Below are 21,699 nucleotides of genomic sequence, written 5' to 3'. Positions count from 1 at the left end.
TACTGGACCAGAACTGACTTCCTAACTATTTGTGATGTTAATAATCATGCTGGTAGGCCCCGCCCCTTAAAATCTGATTTCCAATGAGCATAAGAAATCACATGTTACAGCTAAAGAAAGGGCTGTATAAGGAAATGGCAAACTAGTAACAGACAGTGTACAGATGCTGCACTTTACAGTACTGCAGCTCTTTTTGACATATTTAGTCAAATCTGATCTCATAATTATGACACTGTATATAAAATACAACATAGTCAAAGAGCCAAAATAATAATAGTATAAAATATTGTGCTTACTAGCTCATAAATTTGATTTACATTTGTTTTAATTTGTTTCCAACATGTAATCTAATTTTGGCCTTCATCTAATTCATGGATTCAAAATATTTTGCAACATATGTGCCAACAACGGGGTTGAGTTTCACCATGCCAAGATGTTTTGTAAAAATTGACAAATCCTGGAAATCAACTTGTCTTCCGCTCTTTTCTTATTCTATAGTTTGGTGTGGAAAAACTAAGCACATTAAACATTTTATTTTATTTTCTGTTCACATAGAAAAAACAAAACAAATGGCTATTTGTAGCAGCCAAACCCTGGCGAATCCACACATCTTACAATTTTGTTAGCATGTTAGCATGTTTTCAGCCCTCAAATGGGAAACAGAAACACAAACACATTCTTCTTCTTTTTCAAGGTCAAAATGTAAAACACTATGACATATGGCACACTTGGCATACACTGCTTTGCCATGGGTAAACTCTCTTTTGTTATTAATTTGATACGTGAGACCCCTTAGCAGCAGAAATTATATATTGTAGGTTTAATGTGAAAATTAATATAACATAAAACAGGACAAAAGAAAAATGGCGATACATGTAGCTACACCTTGTGCCACACATCAGACTGAATGTCACTCTTGCTAAAATGTTAAGATATAAGAACAAAAATAAAAAATACTTCCCATTAAGATCATTATAGTTTCACCTTATGTATGCTTTCATATGTTCCCTGTGAGTGTGTGGAACTGCAAGCTGCTGCATACTGTTTGTGTCTGCCTCTTGCATGGTAATGAGCACGTACCTGTCAGGCAATCATGTGCAGGATGCTGCCTCAGGTCAGTGTTTGCTGCCAGAGGATGCCTTTCCATGACTGTTCCTTCGTGCACACACCTGTATGCTGTCCCCGCTCTCTGTCTGCAGCTTGACATTTGGTACAGTGAAGATAGAAGACACTGCAGGGGGAGAAGACGCAAGCGGATTAGAAGTATGAAGGCTGACAGGAAGGAGAACATTTCCAAGTGAGTTGTTAAAGATAGACATGGTTATTAAAAAGTGAATATTTGAATATTTATTTGCAGTGAGAGTCTTTTTAGGGTTTATGAGGAGAAGTGTCTTTAAAAAGTGTTTTACATTGCTAGATGTGGCATTTTATCATTGCGCACTTGCTTTTAAATTTTGAAACATTTAAATCATTGCTAAAAGCTAACAAGACCATCAGTATAGAGGGTTAAAACAGAAGATGCTTAATGGCTGGATGTGGTTTAAATTGAGACAGCAGTGTCTCACACCTTCTGGTTCTGCCCTTCACTTACTGCATTCTGTTCAAAAAGATTTGACTGGTACTCAAAGGTCTATAAAAGAAACATCCAACTGGAAGCTGGGCTTGTCATTTTCGGCTACTCACAATCAACTTTGTCTTTTCCTACAGCCATGCAACAGTCCTTCATGCTGTGGAAGATTGGAACCCATTTCTTTCTTGCCTAGACAAGACCAAGGATCACTCATACTCACCCATTTCTCATACCCTTTGTTAAAAATGTAATGTATAGCACACTTAAGCACTGGCTTCAAAACGGCACTCCACAAACCAATGGGTGACATCACAATAGGTTTACACATGCATGCAACAAATCTGCTTGACCAATCATGACAATAAGTTATTGAACCTTGAATTTACAGGAACACTTGCATTTAGTATCTTGAGGTGTTTTCGAACTAATCGGTTCTAGGGACTTCGTGAGAGGAAGAGCGCACTGGAGAGCTCCCACGAGAACTACACCTTTAGGGGCTTTCTTTGTGTTCACACCACCAGTAGTCACGATAGTCCAGTGGTTGGGATAGCAACGTCCTTTTAGCGCAACATACAACAACCGGTTCTACGACAACAACACAACAAGATGGAGAAAGCCATGGTCGGAGTTGGAATTAAAAATATGCTGAATTAGCTATTAGCAGTTCCTGTTTACAATGCACCCATGGGTGCACAGACAACTATCACTTGATAACTAGAAAATAGAAAAATGTAAGAAAATTAGAAAATGTAAAAAAAAACTGATAATTCTCAGGCAAGTTCTAAAGCGCTTTTCTTCCTACAATTTCTAAGTAGATTTATGGACGTTTATTTACAATGAACATCAGATATTTGAAAAACATCAGTCACCCTGAACCAAAAAAAAATGTTTATCATGTCTCTGTGTGCAGAGTTTAGGACTCATGGAAAGCACATTTCTTGCAATAATTTGCAGAAATTGGGCACTAAGTGTTTCAAGTTCTTTTTATAACATTGGCACTGATCCCTTTCACCTCACACAGTACTATGCCTCACATCTCTCCCTCTGCGGCCCCTTTTCAACTCTCCCATGCCCCCTGGGGAGACGTGCCTTACACTTTGAAAACCTCTGTGGCCAAAGCTCATGGGTATTGTAGTATTTAAACGATAGAAAAAACATGGTCTCTCATAAACTATGTTGGAATAACTGTTGGCCATTACATAAACCTACAGCATTGTTTCATTATCCAAGAGTCTTGTTGATGGTCATTTAAAATATCAGTAAAAGAAAGATATGAAATAATAATTCAGTGTCGGAAGTGCCACTGCTCATTGTTGTTTTGCTTATATTCTGGCAAACAATAGGGATAAAATGCTGTCTATACAGAAATCACTAATTCCTACACTGTAAAATATGCTGAGTTAGTTTAACTTAAAAACCGATCACTCTAAACCATTTAAGTTTATTAACTTAAACAATTTAAGCATCAAATATATTTGATTTGAGTACAAGTAACTCAAGTATTTATTGTTTAATTAAGTTAACTGTACTAATTCCATTCAATTAATTGAACTTAAAGGTAGCAACTATATTACACTCATATGCAGCTTTTCCCCAAACTTATTTAAAATGCGTGAACATAATTTATCTGAATAAAGTAACTTAAATGCTACTTCTTTACACAAATGTTACCACCAAGTTTAAAACTTTGTTTTCTTCCACTAAAGCTAATTATTACATTTCCTGGCAAAAGAGCTGACAAACTTATAATAATTGATTATCAAAAAGTAGCCAATTTTTTCTGTTTTTCTATGTGACAAACATCCAATCTTTTCAAAAATTTGAATGCATATTCGGGCTTCTGCTGATTAATAAACTGAAATTAAAACAAAAATTGAAAAATGTAAGCTATGCAACATTACAATGCTTACATTTTTATAATGATATAAAGTCAACTTAAAGATAATGCATCAATGGAACTAGATAAAAGTTAAACTTAAACTTAAAATAGTGCACACATTTAAGTGCACAACTGAGTTGCTTCAACAATTCATTTTTGAGTTAGGTTTAATTCATGTGAATGCCTGATTTATTTAAAGGATTAATTTATGTTAACTTTTATTAATATGGCTTGTCAGGTTTTACAGTGTAAGGCGTGTCCTTGAAGTAAGGTTTGTTTTGCTGCAGTTCAAGCAGCTACTTTGCATTCAGAAATCCCCAGACGATTGGTAGGCTCTGAGGTCTTTTAAACTAACCTTAATAAGGCTACTCCAGGAATTAGCACTTGACCATAAACATCTGTGGCTAACATTTAATTTAGCTTTTTGTAGTTAAATGAGGAGTTATCATATATTTCAACTTCATGATTCAACCGNNACACAAATGTTACCACCAAGTTTACCATAATTTATAATTAATTGATTATCAAAATAGTAGTAGCCAAATCATTATCTGTATTTTTTTATGTGACTCAGTGAGGCTTACATTTTTGTAATTATATAAAGTCTACTTCAGAAAATGAGTCAACGGAACAATCTGGAATTATATTGTTAATACTTAAAATACAGCAAAAATTTCAGTGCACTCAAAACAACTGAGTTGCTTTTACAATGCATTTTTGAGTTAGTACTCAACTGTCTTTTCTTTCACTTCTCGATCGGTGTAAAGTCCAGAGTTTTTTTTCCCCAAAGGCCTTTGCTCTCACTTCTTGCACTGCCAGACACCCACACACTCTCACTGAAATCAAATTGAAAATGTCACAATCCAATCCACACAGTAACAGCAACCTCAGGAGCTCTATTGTCTCAATAATTCTGCCATTGTCCCTCTTAATCTGTCTGAGCATTGTCTGGATAAATCCATAATACACATGATAATAGAATGCACAGTCGGCTATAGAAAACATACTGTTCATCCCTACGAGGATAACATGGGACAATTACTTGAAAGGTTCATCAATTTCTCAACCAACTATGACATTTTTCCTTCCCCAGATTATCTTTTATTTGGTTTGTTTTGGAGTACTGCGTGTTTTAGCTACAGAGGGGTATACAGTACTCTTTCACTGAGCTGTTCCAATTGGCTCCAGTCTTTCCTGCGGAAGAACACGATTACCATGCTCCAGTTGTAGCCAAATACTCACAACTGGAGTAATTAGCCAGTTCTTTATCTTGCAATTCATTTCTCATTTGCATAATTTTGACACATCCTTTCACCCACAAAAGTGCAAGCGCCAAACCCACACTCGCCTTCTATGCACACACACAGAAGATACTTTGTGTTTATCCACTCCTGTCCTCATTTTACGAAACTGTTTTTAATTCATTCCCATTCTTCCCTTGGTGGCTCTGCTGCTTTGCCTGTGTGTCACATGTACGTGCAGAAAAGAGAGAATCAGAGAGAGAGAGATAAAGGGAGAATGGAGGGAGAAAGAGAGAGCAAGCATGACAAAAAATCTAAATGAGCCATCTCTCCCTGTCTTAGTTACTGCCGCTTTCTGATTCTTTTCAGACATGACAACCTGCTAGGTGCTGATAACAGGATTAATAATGCTGAAAAATCCTAATCGGGGGGAATTAAAAATGGAATTCTCCCATTAATATTACCACCATGTCAGTGGCAGCACACTCACAGGTCTGCTGATCAGGCTTTTCACACCACTAATGAATAACAGCTTAAGGGATTGGTGATGTATGTATATGTAGCCTGTCAAAGAATATGGATATGCAGTCATCTCTTACATACTTTCCTGCAATAACCCAATTCTGTAGGATTAATTGAAATATAGCCTAACTGTGAAGCTCTTACACCCATGGGAAATCTACAGTATTAATAAAGATCTGCTTCTAAATTGAAGATATGCTGAAAGCTAGATGCTGTGTGTTTCTGAGCTACTTTGCTTTCAAAGCTCTTATTTAAAGAGTGCCTCGGTGTGCTGTTGCTCTGAGCAAACAACAAGTCAAGAAAGATAGAAAATCAAACTGAATGTGTTGCTGCGGCCAGCCGAGGTCCGGCTGGGCTCGCCGTCCCAGCGGCATCCACATAATAAGACGGGCTTTCTCTGCGTGAACAAAAACAACCCCAGGTCGCTGCTTGCTGCCTTCTTTACAGAGAGACAGAAACAGAGACAGGCAGGAGGAGGATACTGTATGATCCAGTGGAGCTGAGGGAGCTAAAAAAAAGAGATAAAGAAAAACACAAAGAAGGTAGGGAGAGGGAGAGAAAAAGAGATACAGAGAGGCCACGTTTCTCACTGTCAAGGTAACTATAATTTTAAGAAAGTAAAAATAGATAGCATATAGAGACAAATCATGCAATTAAATCATAATATTAACTCTAATCTGCTATACAATGCTATACTGCTGTGCTAAAACTATACTCCACTATATGATGCTGCATATGAATTAATGTTAATGGTGCACAATAAGGATGATAAGATTGACTGATTTGCATAAGTGCACCGACATAAAAGTTAAAAATGTGATTGCACAGATTAAAAAAAGTGTGCATTGGATACAATTTGGATTGCATTGGTAAAATACAATTTATTTATATATAATAATTAGTAGAGGCCCTTTGCCTTTATTATTTAGAAATGTGACCAATAGCTCACACTCTCTGGACCACTATGATATTCTTTTGCACTGTGTTAGTATCGCCTTGGTAATTGCATCATATGTATCTGTAATGTATTGATACTTGGCAGTGCATTGAGATGTATTGCACATCCCTACTATTCTACTGCATACTAACATACACTATACTAGAATACAGTATACTATACTATACTGTTCTATTCTATACTAATATATACAATTCCATATTCTGTGACTACATTTTAAATCCTGTTTTAGCCTACATTTGTTTACAACTTGGGACCATTTAAAGTATGCTGAATTAGGTATTAGCAGTGTAGCCATGGATGTGTACACAACTATCACTGGATTACTTTGGCAAAGAAGAAAACTTAAGAATGTGATGATTCTCAGGCAAGTTCTGGAGTTATAAGGAGCAGGTTATCTTCTATGATTTCCAAGCACAGTTACGGATGTTTATTCTCAGTGGATCAGATCAGATCAGAGATAATGATATACTCAGAAGGAGCAAGTTGCACTGAATCTAAGGATATGTGTATCATGTCTGTGTGTTCAGATTTGACTTTGACAGTTATGTTTTAAAATACCTTCATTGTCTCAGTGACCTGTGTGTCACTACAAGAACCGCATTCCTGTTATTTTTAGAACACCATCATGAACCTGACCCTTTCACCTAACACAGTATCTTTTCCTCACGTCTCTCTCTCTCCGAGACCCCCCCCTCAATTCCAGAACCCTCATGTGCACTCCTCTGCTCAAAAAATACTACTGTAGAATATGCTTATGATGACCTATGAGCACCGTGCAGCCAAAACTTGGTTGGCATATGGCATATTCTGACCTCCATTACTAAGCAGCACCTCAATTGTACAGCCTGCCAGCACAGACAGGGGGTGTTAGAGCTACAGTGATTGGTGGGTTGCGTTACATACTGTCCTGCAGCTCCCAGAGCCGCGGAGGGAGGTTGCTGAAGTACTCATGGTTCAGCGCTGCCTGGGCTGACAGCCGGTTCTTTGGGAAGCACTGGAGGAACCTGGAGGCCAACTCCTCAGCGTGGTCCACATAGCCCAACCTGACACACATAAACACACATTATCAGTAACAGTGACCACAGAAACATACATATACAGTTTAGAAAACAGACAGGCAACCTACTTCTGTTTCATTTCATAAACCATAAAGTTACCTATCATACCATTCATTCATCCCTCTGAGAAAGTAACTCGCTTTTTATCCAATTCACAGAGCTGCTGACAACAAAAAACAAGCCTTTTAATTATGCTGAAGTTTTGCTGACTTACACATTCCTCTTTTGAGCTTTGCCTCGCACATGGCGACCGGGTCACCGTGAGAAACAAAACAGTGCTCATTAAAGCAGGAGCTAAGACGGAAGCAGACCCTCTGTGAACATGTGAATTTGCGTTGGTACTGGGAGTCACTGAACTCCTGAACCAGCCCTACCTAGTGGCGCCAAGGGGGTAGAAGAGATTGAAAATAAACGAAGAGCAACAAATTCAGGCAGTAATTAGGCATCCACAGCATTAAATAAACATGATGTTATTCAGCACAGCTCGCTGGCCCGCCGCTCGCGGTACTAAGACTGCCTCTCATGTTCTGCAGGCTTCTCATGGTTGGCTCCCTAGTCAAGCACTCTGACAGCCACTCCCATGGCTCTCATAGGGGATCTCAACTCGACTTATCAGCAGAGAGACAGGGGGAGGATAAATCTCTGTTCAACTCATCAACGCCATTCAGCAAAGAGGCAGAGATAAAGTTAATGAAGTCCATCAGGGCCTCTTCTCGCCTCTTTCTCATACAGCTGGAACAGTCTGTGTAACTCTGATGCAAAGTTTAAAGACAAACTAGTCTTTGTGTGAAACTATACTGGTGGAAAAAGACCTTCTAGATTACTGGTTCAATGATATGGGCTTTTAAGGTCAATGCTGATACTGTAGCTTTAGTTTGAAGCAGCCAGCAGTATTTTGTTCAGCTTTTATGTTCCAACTTGTGCACCACCCCACCTCCCATAGTCCAGTTCAACAGCAAAGCAGCTGAAAGGAACATCTCCATCCCCACTTTAGGCTGTTTATTTTCCAGGGTTTATGTGGTTTTGATGCAAGAATATAACTTTAAAAGAAGACAAAACAATATGACAAATGTTGGACAGACTAGACATCAGAGTTAGCAAAGTGGAAGTAGAGCTTTGCACCAAAAAAGCAAAAAATCTCAGACTGTTTACTGCAAATGTCTCTGAGTTAATGCCCGCATTTAGTGTGTAAAATGGAAGGGGTTATCTTTTGGGGAGCTTGAAGGTGTCCATCAATTTTGGTCTAACAATGGCACTAGAGGAAAGATAAGGAGGACAAAATGAACACAATTCATCTTCTTGGGATCATCAACATGGAGACCAACCAAAGGTTACATAGATATGTTGTGAGACAGAGGGACAAACAGGGTATCATCATTCCTTCAGTAATACTATATAACTTCTCTACCTGAAAATTATAGCTTCAAAGTCATTTGCACGCTCCTCTAGTAGTAATAGGGTGAATGATGCCTCTGTCACGCCTGTTCTTGCACTATGTAACTTATGTCTCCGGGTTGGAACAAGTGCATAACACTACATTTTTGACAGTAAGTCAACAGTCGACAACTATGTCACTGATTTTGGTGAAACTGGATCATATTTTATGAAAAAAAAAAAGAAAAATCTATGTGATGTCCTCCAGCTGCTCTGTCACAAGTCATTGTGATTTACAAAGTATCTTCATGGACAGAGAGCTTTGCATGTTCCTAAAGTTAGCTGCTAACTGCTTTTTAACTATAACTGAGCTATAACTAGTTAACTCAGTTAGTTGGACTGGGAGCTCATTGGATCACTGGGGGAGCACAGGTTTAGATTGCTGGGAGGAAGTTTTCAGGCCTGACGCAGGGAATACTAGTGGTGCCGGAATGGGCACCAGAACCAGAGCTGGGCAAGCAGGCAACATAACTGGGCTCAGCAGCCTCTACAGACATAATGGCAGAGACGAAGGAGGAAGATAAGAAGAGAAAAAGAGAAAGATACTGAGCAATAGGCAGGATAAGAGATCTTGGACTGGCTTTTAGTTGTTGGCGAGAATTTTGTGAAATAAAAGGCTGCAGACAGATAGCGAGCTTGCCTTCTTGCTGTTGGACTAGTCAGTAATATTAGCTGGCTTGCTTGTGTTGTTGCACTTGCTTGATGATTGGCTGTGTTAGCAGTGTTGTCGACTGGCTTGATCACAAGTAAGGTAATCATAACAAATGTGCATGTACAGCTTTTCGTATTTACCACAGTGGCATATAAAGTGAATTACACAAAACAATTCTTCCATAATGTTGCTTTAAGGTGCAGTGTGTAACATTTAGGAGGATCTATTGTCAGAAATTGAATATAATATTCATAGGTATGTTTTCATTAGTGTATTATCACCTGAAAATAAGAATTGTTACCTTAGAATGCATTTCATATCGTACATGACGCTCAGTGGGTCATCTGTGTCTTCTAGTAGAGTCGGTCCTATTGTATGATACGCGCATTGTTTCTCACAAGGGTTTAGCCCAGACCAGAGCAATGACTCAATATGACTGTTGCTCTATGTTTCTCCTTTTATTACACTTGTAGATGGGGAGGGTGAAATTGATTCCTTGATGATTTTCTGGTCTAGTATATCGGTAGAGAGACTGCTAGATGCCAACTAAAGGTTCTAGCTACATTGGTCTCTTGATTAGTATGGTGTGACTTTTACTATGTTAATGTGTCAGATTTGTATTTATGTTCATGGAAATGAGTGTTTTCTTGTTTGGTTTTTTGGTATTTTATTGTATTATTTGCTTCTGGAAGAGCTTTTTCAGTCTTGGGAATGGTTGATTATTAACGCTTCCTATTCATGATGTTTCTATCTCAGGGTCTTGGGATTCTTGACGACTACAAGACTGAAAAGAAAGCTTTCATCGCGGGTTTGCGCTCCTATAGTCTACGAGGTGTTGTTTAGTATGAGCTGGCGACTCCATTTGTATCGATGTGTCTTCGCTTGCATGCAGCGGCCAGGGTTTCTGAAGGGTTTTGCTGACCTGCGGCTTTTCTGTGTCTCTTTGTTCTCTAGTGCTGCGGTTGTGCGAGCTGCCACCTTTCTCTCTGCCTCCTTTTTCGTTTCTCTTTTCTACTTTCATGTGTTCTCTCTTCATATAAGGCAATTTAATAAATGCCCTCTATATAAGTGTAAGTACCGTTATTTAAAGATCATCCTTTAAAAAAAAAAAAAAAAAGGCTTTCATCATGTAGGCATTCACTTGATATGGATATGTCTAAAGAAAAGGGACTAAAATGTCAGGATATCTCGGCTTTTGTGGCTATAATTATGATCTTTCTTTTTTCTTGTGAGTCCCTCAGCTTTATGAAAATGAAACACTAAATCACTGAAGTACCTCCCCTAAACCTTTACTGCCAGTGGGGTGAAATAAATCCCCAAATGAAGCCCCCAGAATCTATGTTCTCTGTAACAGTGGGGTGTGTCTGTAAGTGAATTCAGCTAAACTTGGCTTTGCTTTGTAGTTTCTCTGCAGGCATAGAGACAAACAGGGAGATATGTGTATGTGTGAAATCACCTGGATATGAGCATGCTGGCCTTTGAAAAGTGTTGATGTACAGTAGGTGCACATTCCTTCCTGCTATTGCTGTCAGCTAGGCCAAGTGAATAATCAGCAGTAAGATCGATAGCATCTCCTAAAACTATCAGACAGCTCCAGGTGATGACACATTAAAGGCAGTTAGAAGCATTCCTTCCTCAGTGGTGCGTGCTTTTTCACGGTATTCTATCAGAAAAACTTGTCCACCGCACCACAGCAAAAAGTGGTAGAGCAGTCTCTGTTTGAGCAAAGCAAACAAAGCAAAAACCAGGAGCTGTTTTGGAAGAGAAGCCTTTGTGTTTTCTGTCTGAAGACATCCTGTGAAGAGCTTTCATCATGTCTGACTCACTGGGCTATGATGGGGGTATTGTGAGGGCAACTTGGAACTGTGCAGGGCAAACAGGCCTTAGCATGCAACTATATCACAGATGTCAAGTTCTGTTTACAGTAGTGATTGACATATATTGATTAGAGAGAGCTGAAACCAAAATTTTAAATGCCGGGAGTCAATATTCAATGTTTTCAAATGTATCAAGTTTAAATGCAAATATGCAGTGATGTAGTGCAAGAGAAGTCCAAGACCAGGACTAGTCGAGTCAAGACCAAAAGAGAAAGACAGAGTCAAGATCAAGGCCGAAAAAAAGAATGCTTTTGCTAATGAGATGAGTTTTGGCAGAGTTTCTATCAATGCCCATTCTGGATGGATTTGGAATTAAACCAATACCAGTTTTCTGAACAAGCACGCTCACCGATGCTGTTTTGAAAGAGGAAATTACTTAACAAAAAAAAAAACATGTACTTCTTGCCAAGTCCGAGGGCAAATACCACAGTCCAAGACAAATCTCGAGTACACTGCAAAAATGATGACAAAAACAAATAAATAAATTAAAAACAATATTCTGTGTAAGTGACTGAAATGGTTGCTTGCACTTCAACTCATAAACTTTGTCTTTACCCACTTTCTGTGCCTGATCTGTACTGAGCATGTGCCACTCTCAACAGAGATGAGAAGGAAGTAAGATGGCTGACTCCTTAGCTACTTCCATCATCATCTGGAAAAACAATGGTTTAAAAAACAACAACATTGATGGTCAGTTGTAAACAGGAAAGTCAGTCTTCTTGTGTTGAAGACCAACTTTTTGTTGTCCCATCCATCCAGCCCGACCTCCTCCCTGTGCAGATCTTGTTGCTCTATAATGTCACCTGACTTCCTGCTTTGTTCTCATCAGAATTACTGTGGACACTGAAAGGCTTTTTCTTATTTTAGAAACTTGACTTATTAACTTAACACATTTTCATCATCGATTAATCTGTTGATTATCTTTAAAATAATTTGATTATTTAGTCTGAAAAAAATTCAAAAAGATTCCTGGATGAGTTTATCAAATGTCCTGTTGATCTGACCGAACGATCAAATTATGAAATATATTTAATTTATACTGATGTAAAAACAGAGACAAGCAGCAAATCCTCACATTATAGGGAAGCTGGAAACAGAGAATATTTGAAATATTTGAATTTGTTGAAAAGACTTAACACTTGACTATTAATCAACCAGTAAAATTGTTGCTGATAAATCTTCTATTGGTCTTAGATAATCAACTAGCAATTGCAGTACTTAAAGGTTGTATTTACTATTACTATATTTACCCTTATTAGTAGCGATAAGAGTAATAAAAATGTACATGTGCCATTATGTGAAATCTGGTAAAAAAGAATCATGATAATATAATAATGTCGGCATAATGTTCACTCATCATTCAGCAACTTTTTACCTATGTAGTATTGTCAGGCAAACTACCAACATGTATCTCCTGTCATAAACCAATTACAATTACAATTAAAGTGCATGTAAGTCTTAATTTTAACAACATGAGCTACAGTTGTAACACTGCTAAAAAACAGCAGTAAATAGGATGTGTTCAGATAATGTGTAAAACATAATGATATTATTAAAACTTACAGGATCTACCAGTTGGTGCATTTCTATCCTTCCTTGTTGGCACTGAAGATTGATGGAAGTTGTACAAACACTATACAACATTAATCTGATTTAATTTAATGATATTTGACTGAACACACTGGCCCACAGGCTGCATGCTTTTTGGTAATGTAACGTGTTCCAAATGAGCTGCTGGTCACTGGTCTGCTTTGGCGATCCTCACAGACAACAACTAGCATTCATGCATGACATGTGAAAGCTATGCTAACTAATGAAGAACAGATGCATGCAGACAACCATGTTGACATGTTTTGTGCTTAATCAGTGGTTTCCAATCTTGGAGTCGGTTAGTAAGAACACAAGCTACATGCACAAAGCCTTCACTCTCTGTTAACAGCCTCATCCTGTATTAAAAAAGTATTAAGCTAATTTAACAATAGTGTCAGGGAGAAGACAACATTGATTTGGTCAATAAAGAAGCCTTTTAAGTCTGTATGATGGTTAAAAATAAAGAAAATACAGAGAACTGTTCTTAAAAATATCATGAAAACGAAATCACTGATGCTCATTTTACACAAACTTCCTGCAGTAATTTTATTCCATGTGCAGTTTATCAGTCAGGGGTCGTCACTTTACTCAATGATAGAAAAGGGGTCCCCTAATGAAAAAGGTTTGGAGTCACTGTGCTAAACTGGAATTCCAGCTATCAATCCCTGCTGGATGAATCCTGCTGATATTCCTCTGGGATGTTTAGCACTGCACTGACCACATGCTGACGCGATATGGTCATGATGGTATTTACGCAGCAAGGGAAAACAGACAGACTGAAGCCGACTCTCTCCTACATAAGTAATCAATTAAACTGCTTCATTTCCATCAGAGAGAGGACAAACTGTTTTTCACACTCACTCACTACAATACTTACTTCCTATATCAAAGTACACAAGCACATCAAATTACTATAAACCCCGACCCATTCACTGGACATCAATCATTCACATTTTTACAGCTGGAGGAAGAAAAACAGTGCAGAGAGAAGTGGCTGACTGCAAGCAGAAACAGGAGAGTGTGAAGGGGTGAGCCAACTCTCAGGGCAGCGACAAAGTGAGCGCGTACCAGTTCATATCGAATTCATCGTTCCCTGGCCTGGGATGAAAGCTCACAGGGAGGAAGTGATGGTCATTAACATTCCACCTCACTTTCTTTCTTCACATTTTTATTTCCTCCTGGACTGGAGCGAGGCCACGAGACAGGGGAGGGGACAGACAGGGAGGGGGAAATCTACTTCGACGCACGTTTACTCTGCTTTTCATTTGTTGTCAATTTACCTAACAGCAGTTTCTGTATTGTTAGGCGAGGCTCAGGATAAATAAAATAGCATTTCGTTCAAATATACTGATTCAAAGGATTGTTAAAGTGATACAGAGATGGAATTTTGGCACATTAAGATCAGTAATTTACGGTGTAATTCTTACTTTATAGATTACAGGCAAAGCAGATTCTACCCAGACTCTCCTGGGATTGAGGACACAGATGACCTATGTAATTATTATAAATCACAGGAGGAACCCAGGTATTACTAGTGCTGTGTGATGACGAGGGCTTTAGTTAGCAGATCTTTGCTAAAGCGGCTATACTTTGTGATTCGGGCTGATTAGACAGCTGGAGTTTTACATGAATCGCTTTGCCTGGTGCTGCTTTCAGACTCCCTGAGGAAAACAGACAAAAACTCCACTTTGCCCTCCGTGGTTTTCAGCCCCTCCAGATGTATGCCTGGGGCAAACAGTGGCGCACATCTGGAGGGTGGGAGCCCCAACTGTGCCACCACCATGCCCTTTTCCCTGCCATATGAGTGTTATGTCCCAGAGCAGGAAGGGTGTGTGAGCTGCACTGATAGTGTGTGAACTACCCACGGGAGCATTTAAAGACAAGAGCAAGGATAACAGTGTGTCCATCAGCTACACAGACAGAGAAACACACACACAACCACACACACACACACACACACACACACACGAAAAACTCTTATTTGAGGAGTTCACTTACTTATTCCACGCTTGTCTGAGCTTCTTTGCGCTGTACACTGTAAAACGGTCTGTAATGAGAAGACAACAAACCAAGAATTCAGTCACTGAACTCATAACTTTGTATCTGGTCAATGTACATTTATCTCATCACATTGAAGTTACACACACACTGTACTCTTCTAAAAAAAGGTATCCAAACTAAACTCTGGCGAAACCCAACGAGCAATGCATTGGTCACATTTGAGATTTTGGCCTACATATGTCTTCTCTTACAATAATGAGAAGGAAATGCCCAACATGTTTATTTCACTACACTTAGTTTATTTGTGTCTGTAGATTTCACCAGAAGTTTTTCATTTGCATATCTAAACATACAATTGTAGAAAACTTGTAAGAATGTATGAAATGTAAGAAATCAACTGGGGAAGTTTCATGGTGATATCTATTAGTTACAAAAAATGGTGGTGTTTCCCCTAGACACAGCCATTGGTTAATTGCAAACATTCATACCATATAACAGACCGGAAATTCTCAAATTGTGGCAGGGCCTTTATTTGTTTATTAGGGACAACTAGGCCAGTATTTGAAACAAGCCTCCTTCAGAGACTAAATGTGCCTGTTTATAAGTTAATTTGATCATATTTTAGTAAGAAGCCTCCTTGTTTTCTGATCTGCTCCTGTTGACACTGTTTGCTGTGCATACAAACTCAAAACTTTCTCCTTATTCACCCATTTTCCAGATGAATTCAGTACAACATTCCCACGGCGTTAATTCAACAACAGAGTGATGTCTCACATGCACTCACCACGTTGCTGCTACTGTTTTCAATCACTTATTCTATTGCTCCCCCTTGACTATTCTTTCCACCTAACTGCTGTTTATCCACCGTCAATAAAACTCAACACTCAAATCTAACCACAGTGCCTCAAAGGGTTTATCCCTTTCGTTCCTTAAAGGCTTTTAATTTGAAATACATGTAAGAAGTATCTGCAGGAAGATACAGTAATGTATGTATAGACCGCCTCTTTTGTGGATTTCTCTTTTCTGATTGGACAAAGTCGGAAGGGGATAGCAGAAAAAAAAAAATTCTGTTTAGTGCAAAACGTATATTTTAACAAAAATACACTTATAGCGCCTTTAATTAGTGAATGAAAAAAGCAGTTGTGCTAAAAAGTGATATGTGTGTGTACTGTTGTATTGAGTGCTGTGTAAAATGTTCATTTACAATGTGAGCCATAACAGTGCAGGTAATTCCACCCGTCCACAGCTTAGAAATCAGCCTTTATTTGTTTGTTATTTAGGTCTTATTTATATATTTAATTTAACAGTACAACTCATTAAATAGACAGCAGCCATTTTGACATGAATTGGTAGGGTAAGCACAGGTGTTACCAATGATACTAATTAAGGCTCAGTTCCATTTAGTGTAGCAAAGCCTTTCCAGTGAGCCAACCATTTAACCAAAATAACAGAATCAGTCTTAGCCCCACAAAATGACTGAGTTTGTTTATACAATATACAAAATGATGTTGAGATGCAAAAAAAAAGCTGACACTTTTGGGTAAAATAAAAATGTTTCTAAATGATATGTATGTTCCTTTTCTCACAGCAGCCATTTTAACTTAGCAGGAAAAGGACAGGTGTAACTGATAACATTAACAATGTGCTGTTCAATTTAAGTGTCTGAGAAAGCCATGCAAGAGTGTCAGATCATTTTAAAGGAATGTAGCCATAATTCATGTAATTAATTCCACCTGTGCTTTTCCTGCTTTTGCCATATTAAAATGCCTGTTGGCTGTGTCAGCCACACTTATTTTAAGGATGACTATGGGACAGCAGGAAAACCAAACCAAATCAAACAGTTGAAGTTTCCCTGCAATACTTTATACATTAGTTTGCCAAATTAAGGAGTGGCTCATATCATTTCAGAAATGCTCTTGAGTAATATTGTATGAGCTATGTGCTCCAAAGCCAGACCACATTAAATTGTCAGAATTTTAAGAGGAGTTCGGTGAGACAGTCTCTCCATATTTCCACAGCTATGTTTATTATGCTGTGAGCGTGCGAGGCTCTGCACTGTCCTCTTACTCTCGGCCAAAACTGCCATGTGGACACGCAGTCTGAGCTGGGCTGCCAACTGACCGGCTACCGCACAAGCTAGCCAGCCACCCAGCGAGCCGGTCCGCCTCCCACATTGCCAGCTTAATCCTACTAGCCAACCACCCGACTGTCTTTCAGTTCCCGTCCTTCAGCCTGCCAGCTACAGCCCACAGTGGGTCCAGTCACACAGTTCAGCGTCAGGGCTGGCCTGAACTGGACACAGCTTCCTGTGTACCAGAGGTGAAGGCTGGCAGCCACAGTGCCCAGAAATAGGCAGAGTGAAGGTGAGAGGAAGAGAAATGATAAGATGATACATGTAGGCTGTTTATTTTATCTTTATATGTTACCTTAAGTGCACAGCAGCACACTTGCAGATCAATCTATTTTAGCTGGTGTGTTATATATGTATACATTGCAATATTAATGAATAAATTCCATATCCAAACATGTAAATCTTTCTCTGAATTATTATAAAGACGTACAAAATGTAGTGGTAGAAGAATATATCTAAGAGCATGTATACCATTATATATTATCAATGATTAATAATAAATCAATGAACATTAACTTAAATGCAAAAATAAATACATTTATGCTATGCTCAAGGTCACTGAAAAGTACCTCCAAAACCCCTGAAGTTCTCAAATTTAAATTGTTCTAAATACTTTGGACATGTAGAATACCTGACAAATAGATTGAAGCTCAAAACTGGAGGTTTCTCTTCTGCTTGTCTGCAGACCACTGTATAATCTACAATTATGTTCTATGATGAATGAAACTGCTCTAGTTCGGAATGTGGTGTAAAAGCCCAACATAATATATCAGTAAGCAAGACAGTAGAGTGGAGGGAGAGAACTAAAGCGAGATATGGCTGCAAATGAGGAAATATCCGTGGAACCTTTTCGTTACCACAAAAATGTGAAAGATAAGTGGGGCCTGTACTCTGAGGTCAAACCACACTGTTGTGTTAGAAATCCTAACTTAAAAGATGTACTGCAAAGGCCAGGATGGAAAAAAAAAATACAAAAAGTATGCATGTAGAAGTAATAGTGGAAATGTAATGAATCATAAGGAGGACAGTGATACAGTTAGTGTGTTTTGGAAACGTGTGCAAAGAGCAGTCAGCTCAGGAGGGCTTGGTGCTGTGGAAACTTTTCCACACTGATGCAACACTGCCATCTGCTGCTCACTGCAGCCCCTGGACTGGATTTCACAGTATCTGATTCTTGACAACAAATATCAGGCTATTGGAATATTGAAAAGAACTCATCAAGGACTTGGCTCCAACAAATGATTTCCATATCTAGAGAATAATCTACATCCAGTGAATTCCTCAGATGGATATTCAGTAACTATCTATTTTGTACCACTGACACTGGACCAACAGAACATCCTTTCTTTTTCCTGTGCTCACTAATGAGCTCCATTAGAAGAAAATAAAAATGTATATTTTAACATAAAAATATTCATATATTACATTTTCTACCCTACTTTTGTCACGTGCACATGTGATGTATAGTGTGGCTAAAACAGGAAACTATTTATTGGTTAACACCATTTTAAATCTTCCAATGTGTAACAGATAAATTAACAATAATCTAACCTTTATTTGGATGGTTTTTCAACACAGTTTAAAAAAGACCCACAGACCCTTTCGATGATAACTGTAAGAACAACAAACCTCATAGTTGCTCTTGGTGTTTTGATATACTGTGGTTTTCATTATAGATGAACTCTGAATAGCTCAGAATAAACTTTATTCTAACCAGGAGGTAACCTTCAGAAGAGCTTTTTTAAATCTGGTTTGACATCAGTCAAACAAGTGCATTTGTATGTGTTAGCAGAAGATCATAATTCCATTTTATGTGGTGATTCTATTTTACTACAAAATGATTATCACAAAAACATCCCATCCCAGTTTTCAACCCACAAGAATGATCTGATAAATCACTCACAATGTGCCTGGGTTGATTATAACCCTCTGATTATTGCGTACTCTGATTGGGCTTTTCCTGTCATTCTGAGGCTTTATGATGCTTTATGAGCACCACCATGTGGTTAAGTCTTACTCTTCCTGTGTTTGTTAAGAGTGAAGCCATAACAGCATCAGATCTGCAGACATTACATGAACAGATGCAATGCTTGGAGGCTAGAACCAAGCAAAGCTGACCGTGTGTGTGTGTGTCTGTGTGTGTGTGTTGCTCAGACAGCTGCACAGCTGTTCAACACAGTGCATGAGAGGCAAATGAGAACCAACTGTCGCCATGGCCACAGGATGAGAGATTACATTTGTATGTGTTGTGCGTGCATGTGACCATGAGAGTCACCCTAGTTGGTCCCTAATTGGCCACTGGAGATAGAAGGCTGGGTCACATAGCTTTGTGATGCCTCGCTGCCCGCACCATCACTCTAACCCTCTTTATGTCCATCTTCGCCTGTCCCCTGTCCTCCACTCCAGCTCTTCTTCCCTCCATAAGCTAACACTAATCTGCACTCCCTCTATTCATGTTCCTTCTTAAAAGCCCTAATGAGCTCCCAGAGGGCAGGGCTGCCCTGGCAGAGCTGCCACCCCCACTCCCCTGCTGCTGCTGCTGCTGCTGCTGCTGCATTAATGGAGTACAGTGAGCTTTTGGTGGGCTGTCCCATTGGTTAATTTTGATGGTCAGGTTTGGAGTGCTGTGTATATATATATATATATATATATATATATATAATATATATAAACAAATGTGTCCTGGTACATCACTGGCTGCTGAGTGATAGGACATTCCATGGCTTCCCTCAAAAACTGTGTATGCTAAAGTGTTAGCATAGAGCCTAGCATCCAAGAATCTAGCAGCAGCGAGTTCTTTCCAGAGCGGCAATTTTTAAACTAATATTCAAAATGATAAAAAGGAGAAATCCATAATTCAGGACATAATACAGTATCTATCAATATTCCTACTAATAAAATTCCCTATTTGAGACACCAACAGCATTCAAACAGGCTCCATGCTTCTGATTATGATGACAAAGTGGTCTCTGCTGTCACCATACAGAATAATGAGCTCCATGCTAACCATTTTCACACATTACGATTAATAAAAAAGTAGCCTTTTTAAGTACAGGATGGCTTGATGCTAACACTGTATCATAAAGAAAGATGAGCGATAATAGCTCCATGCTGACCATTAAGCATATAATATGTTGGCTTCTTGCTAACATTTAATCATACACACTGTTGAGAGACAGCAGCTTACATGCTAACACTTAGCCTATACTGTGTTCTGTATTCTATTCTGGCCTAAGGTTAACTATGATTCAGTTGATCATGAGTGTTGAAGAAGTTAGTGAGGAATGAATGTAGTCACTACTTTATGATGTGACAGGTCTCACCTGGTTTAAAGTGAGGCAAAGAGTTGACGCCAGGCCAGGTGTCCTCAGATGGGGTGCCAAGGACCTGAAAAAACACCAAGAATAGAGAGGACAAAGTGATTAGATGAACTCCAGCAGTTTCCATGCACATAAAAACCTGATTTACAATCTTCGATGTGACCTTCTGGTTTAGTGGAAAATAAAGTAGTTAGCACTGAGAAGGGACACAAAATAATGCATCAACAACATTGCTACATCAATTAATCACAAGTTTTCCACCAATTAAATATTTCATTATTATTTATATCCATTTAAATTTCAACGACTAGCATATACTGAATAAAACTAGAGCACATGTAATAGAGAAACTCTGCACCATGATTGGCTGTATGACACATTTGAACTTCCAGCACAAATGCTTGTGCAATAGTCGTGATTAGTACATCTTTTATGGAAAGGCTGGCTGAGTTCTCACGCACACAGCCTGGGTTTATGATGACAAAACCCTGAGCAGCGGACATGCCTTCCACATGATCCATCCCAGCTAAGCAGCATAATAGTTTCCAGATTGCCAAGTTGTCTCTGATCTGCAGCACACTCACTACAGTAGAGTTGCTGCTCACAGAACTGCTGGATATCTACTGCAATGTTAGAGCACAGCGTATGCAAACACTCGGTGGAATGGGTCGTGGGATCACTGGGATACATATGTTTCAGATGGCTTTTATTTGCATGGCTGGAAGACAAAGCAAAAAAAATGAAAGTAAAGGTTGAGGGAATCACAGGATACGATTCCATAACAGAGTATCGAGACCACATACATCCCATGTAAGAAATTACAAATTGATGTGGTTAAGGGGACATGACCAAAGTGAAATTTAATGAAAACCAGAGGAGTTTAGAAAAGGTAAGAGGCTTGTTTGGCTTATTTTGGCCTGTTACTGACACAAATGTAAGTCATAGTTGATGTAATAATGAAATAACGCCACTAGAGGGCAGGAAAGCCCTATGAGGCGGACCCAGTGAGACTTCAATAAGAGCAGTCAGGACAAAGACACTGCTGTTTGCAAGCTCAGCTACTGAACTTCATTCAGTGTCATCCGCTTAATTTACAATATTACAGTTCTGGGAGAATCTCATTAATTATTTCAACATATGACAGCATACTTTGGTTTACAGGTGTGAAGGGTGTCAAATGGCTGCATTAGTGAAGAAAGGAATTCAGTCATTCTTTAGTGAGTAATTACCTCTAGTTTCTGTTATCAAAAGCTCTACTAGTGCTTTTAGAGACGATAATATGCCTGCAATGGCAAAACACGATTTGCTCAAAGGAGCAGTGTGTAAGACTTAGTGGAATCTAGCAGGGAAGTAACAGACTGCAAACAACTGAATACCGCTCACCAAGCGTGTAGGAGATATCATAGTGGTTACAAAACAAAAAATAAAATGTGAAAGGCCCAACTACAGCCAGTGTTTGGTTT

General features: G+C 38.9%; 1 protein-coding gene across 2 annotated transcripts in view; it reads right to left on the bottom strand.

Moving 5' to 3' along the window:
• The window catches only part of cdk14 (cyclin-dependent kinase 14), a 202,912-nt gene that overhangs the window by 46,968 nt on the left and 134,245 nt on the right, over positions 1-21,699 (bottom strand). For both annotated transcript variants that reach the window (XM_035672792.1, XM_035672793.1), the window contains 4 exons: positions 20,240-20,303; positions 14,783-14,831; positions 7,077-7,216; positions 1,081-1,231 (listed from right to left, as the gene is read on the bottom strand). In XM_035672792.1, the coding sequence (XP_035528685.1) occupies positions 1,116-1,231; positions 7,077-7,216; positions 14,783-14,831; positions 20,240-20,303 (369 nt within the window). In that variant the 3' untranslated portion in view covers positions 1,081-1,115. The remainder of the gene's footprint in view (positions 1-1,080; positions 1,232-7,076; positions 7,217-14,782; positions 14,832-20,239; positions 20,304-21,699) is intronic.

The sequence above is a fragment of the Morone saxatilis genome, unplaced genomic scaffold, assembly GCF_004916995.1.
Source record: "Morone saxatilis isolate NCDOM2014 unplaced genomic scaffold, NCSU_SB_2.0 Contig24, whole genome shotgun sequence".
Taxonomy (NCBI): Eukaryota; Metazoa; Chordata; class Actinopteri; family Moronidae; genus Morone; species Morone saxatilis.
The sequence above is the reverse complement of the archived record's forward strand: the minus strand, read 5'-3'. Positions and strand labels throughout refer to the sequence as shown.